Source organism: Setaria viridis, chromosome 6 (genome assembly GCF_005286985.2).
Source record: "Setaria viridis chromosome 6, Setaria_viridis_v4.0, whole genome shotgun sequence".
NCBI lineage: Eukaryota > Viridiplantae > Streptophyta > Magnoliopsida > Poales > Poaceae > Setaria > Setaria viridis.
Genome location: NC_048268.2, coordinates 19,536,498 through 19,538,373, shown reverse-complemented (window position 1 = coordinate 19,538,373; position 1,876 = coordinate 19,536,498). Strand labels below are relative to the sequence as shown.

Here is a 1,876-nt window from a genome sequence, read left to right as displayed (position 1 = left end):
TCTGGAAGCTGGTGCAGCAGGTCACTTATCATCTCGATGCGCTGCACAAGCTTTTGGCAGGTCCCTTTATTCCTCCTAACAGTCTGCACCGCCTCCACAATCATCTTGATCAGTCCATTTGCATCCACACCTGCAAGCTACGCAACACTGGCCACCTGATCGTGAGCCTCAAGCATTGCGTGAGCTGGGACGAGATTTGAGAGATTTGAGTTTTAATGGGCTGATGGGACGGGGTGAGAGAACGTAATGCTTGAGCTGGAACGAGATTTGACGAGATTTTTGAGCTGGAACGAGATTTGAGAGATTTGACGAGATTGAGAGAACGTTTAGGTTTGAGAGAGAGATTTAAGTTTTAATGGACCGAGAGATTTGAGTTTTAAGAGATTTGACGAGATTTTTTTTTTGAGCTGGAACGAGATTTGAGAGATTTGGCGAGATTGAGAGAACGTTTAGGTTTGAGAGATTTAAGTTTTAATGACCGAGAGATTTGAGTTTTAATGGGCTGAGGGGCTGAGAGAACGTTTAGATTTGATAGATTTGAGTTTTTAGGTTTCAGAGATTTAAGTTTTAATGACCGAGAGATTTGAGTTTTAATGGGCTGAGGGGCTGAGAGAACGTTTAGATTTGACAGATTTGAGTTCTAATGGACAACGTTTAGGGTGCCTCGCAAGCGTTGCGTGAGCTGGGACGAGATTTGAGTTTTAACGGGCTGACTACGGGTGTTTCTGCTTTTAAAGTTAAAAGTGTCGTGTCATATTTCAAGAGCATATTTTTTCATCATGTAAATCCACTCCTAATTAGATAACAACATTCCATTATTAGACACGCACAAACTTATTTATATGGTACAAGCATATCTGTCCACATACGTCAAACGATGATGAGAATACGCACGCGCACACACAGCTGAGCCTCTCACTGGTACTGCCCGCCGGTGCCGCGCGCCTGGGAGAAGTCGCTCCCGACGTGCGGGTTGTGCGCGGCGCTGGGCCGCGCCGCTCCGGTGGCCCTCGCGACGGGCCGGGTCTCGCCGACGCCAGCCTCGACGTGCCCGCCCGCCGGGGCGGCCCCGTGGCCCTGCTGGTGGTGGGCGGCGTCAACGATGCCCGGCGCGCCCTGCGACGGGTGCGCGCCAGTGGCGCGCTCCTTGGCGGCCGCGTTCGCGCGCATCGCGCCCTGCTTCTCCTCCTCCGCGGCGCGCACGCGCTCCCGCTGGTTCGCCTCCGCAGCGGCCTTGTCCGACGCGTTGTGCGCCGTGGCTTTCTCCACCTGGCCCTGCACGGCGGCGCGGGTCTTCTGCATGCCGGCGTTCGCCGACGCGCCCAGGTTCGCCGCGGCCTCCTTGGTCGCCTCCATCACGCTCTTCCCGGCCTGCATGGCTGCTTGCTCTTTCTCGATCTTACCCTCTTGCTCTCGCTGCAGGTAGCTTCGTCGTCTGCTCAAGCTATTCTACTCGGCTCTTTACTCGAAGGTATTTGTGGTAGCTGAAGCTGAGAGATGATTAAGGCTTGTTGCCAATTTATAGGTCAGGGGTAATGGACACAGGTGCAGATCATGGATCTGCAAAATGCCCGCGTGAAGACACGTTTGCTGTGCACGTGGAGGGACACGCGTAGCGCTACGACAAGGCCAGGACACGGGGCAGCCTGCCAAAGACGCACGCCTCGTGAGGGTGGCCGGAAGAGGTGGTCCAGCGAAGCGGTGTGGCAAAGACTTTTCGATTATTAGGGCTTGGTTTGAGTTGTTTATGCATAATCAACTTAAATTTAAATAAGTTGCTTATGAACCAATCACTCTTACTTATAGTTTTTAAATAAGTTGCTTATGAACAATCACTCTTACTTATAGAGTTGCTTATGCATAGTAAATAAGCAAC

The 1,876-nt window shown here is 51.9% G+C and overlaps 1 protein-coding gene across 1 annotated transcript; it reads right to left on the bottom strand.

Annotated features, from left to right (window-relative positions):
- Window positions 1-797: 797 nt before the first annotated feature.
- On the bottom strand, window positions 798-1,486 carry LOC117862086 (18 kDa seed maturation protein). Its single transcript, XM_034745598.2, has one exon. It carries the CDS (start codon window positions 1,375-1,377, stop codon window positions 916-918), a length of 462 nt encoding a protein of 153 aa, XP_034601489.1. The 5' UTR covers window positions 1,378-1,486; the 3' UTR covers window positions 798-915.
- Window positions 1,487-1,876: the final 390 nt, after the last annotated feature.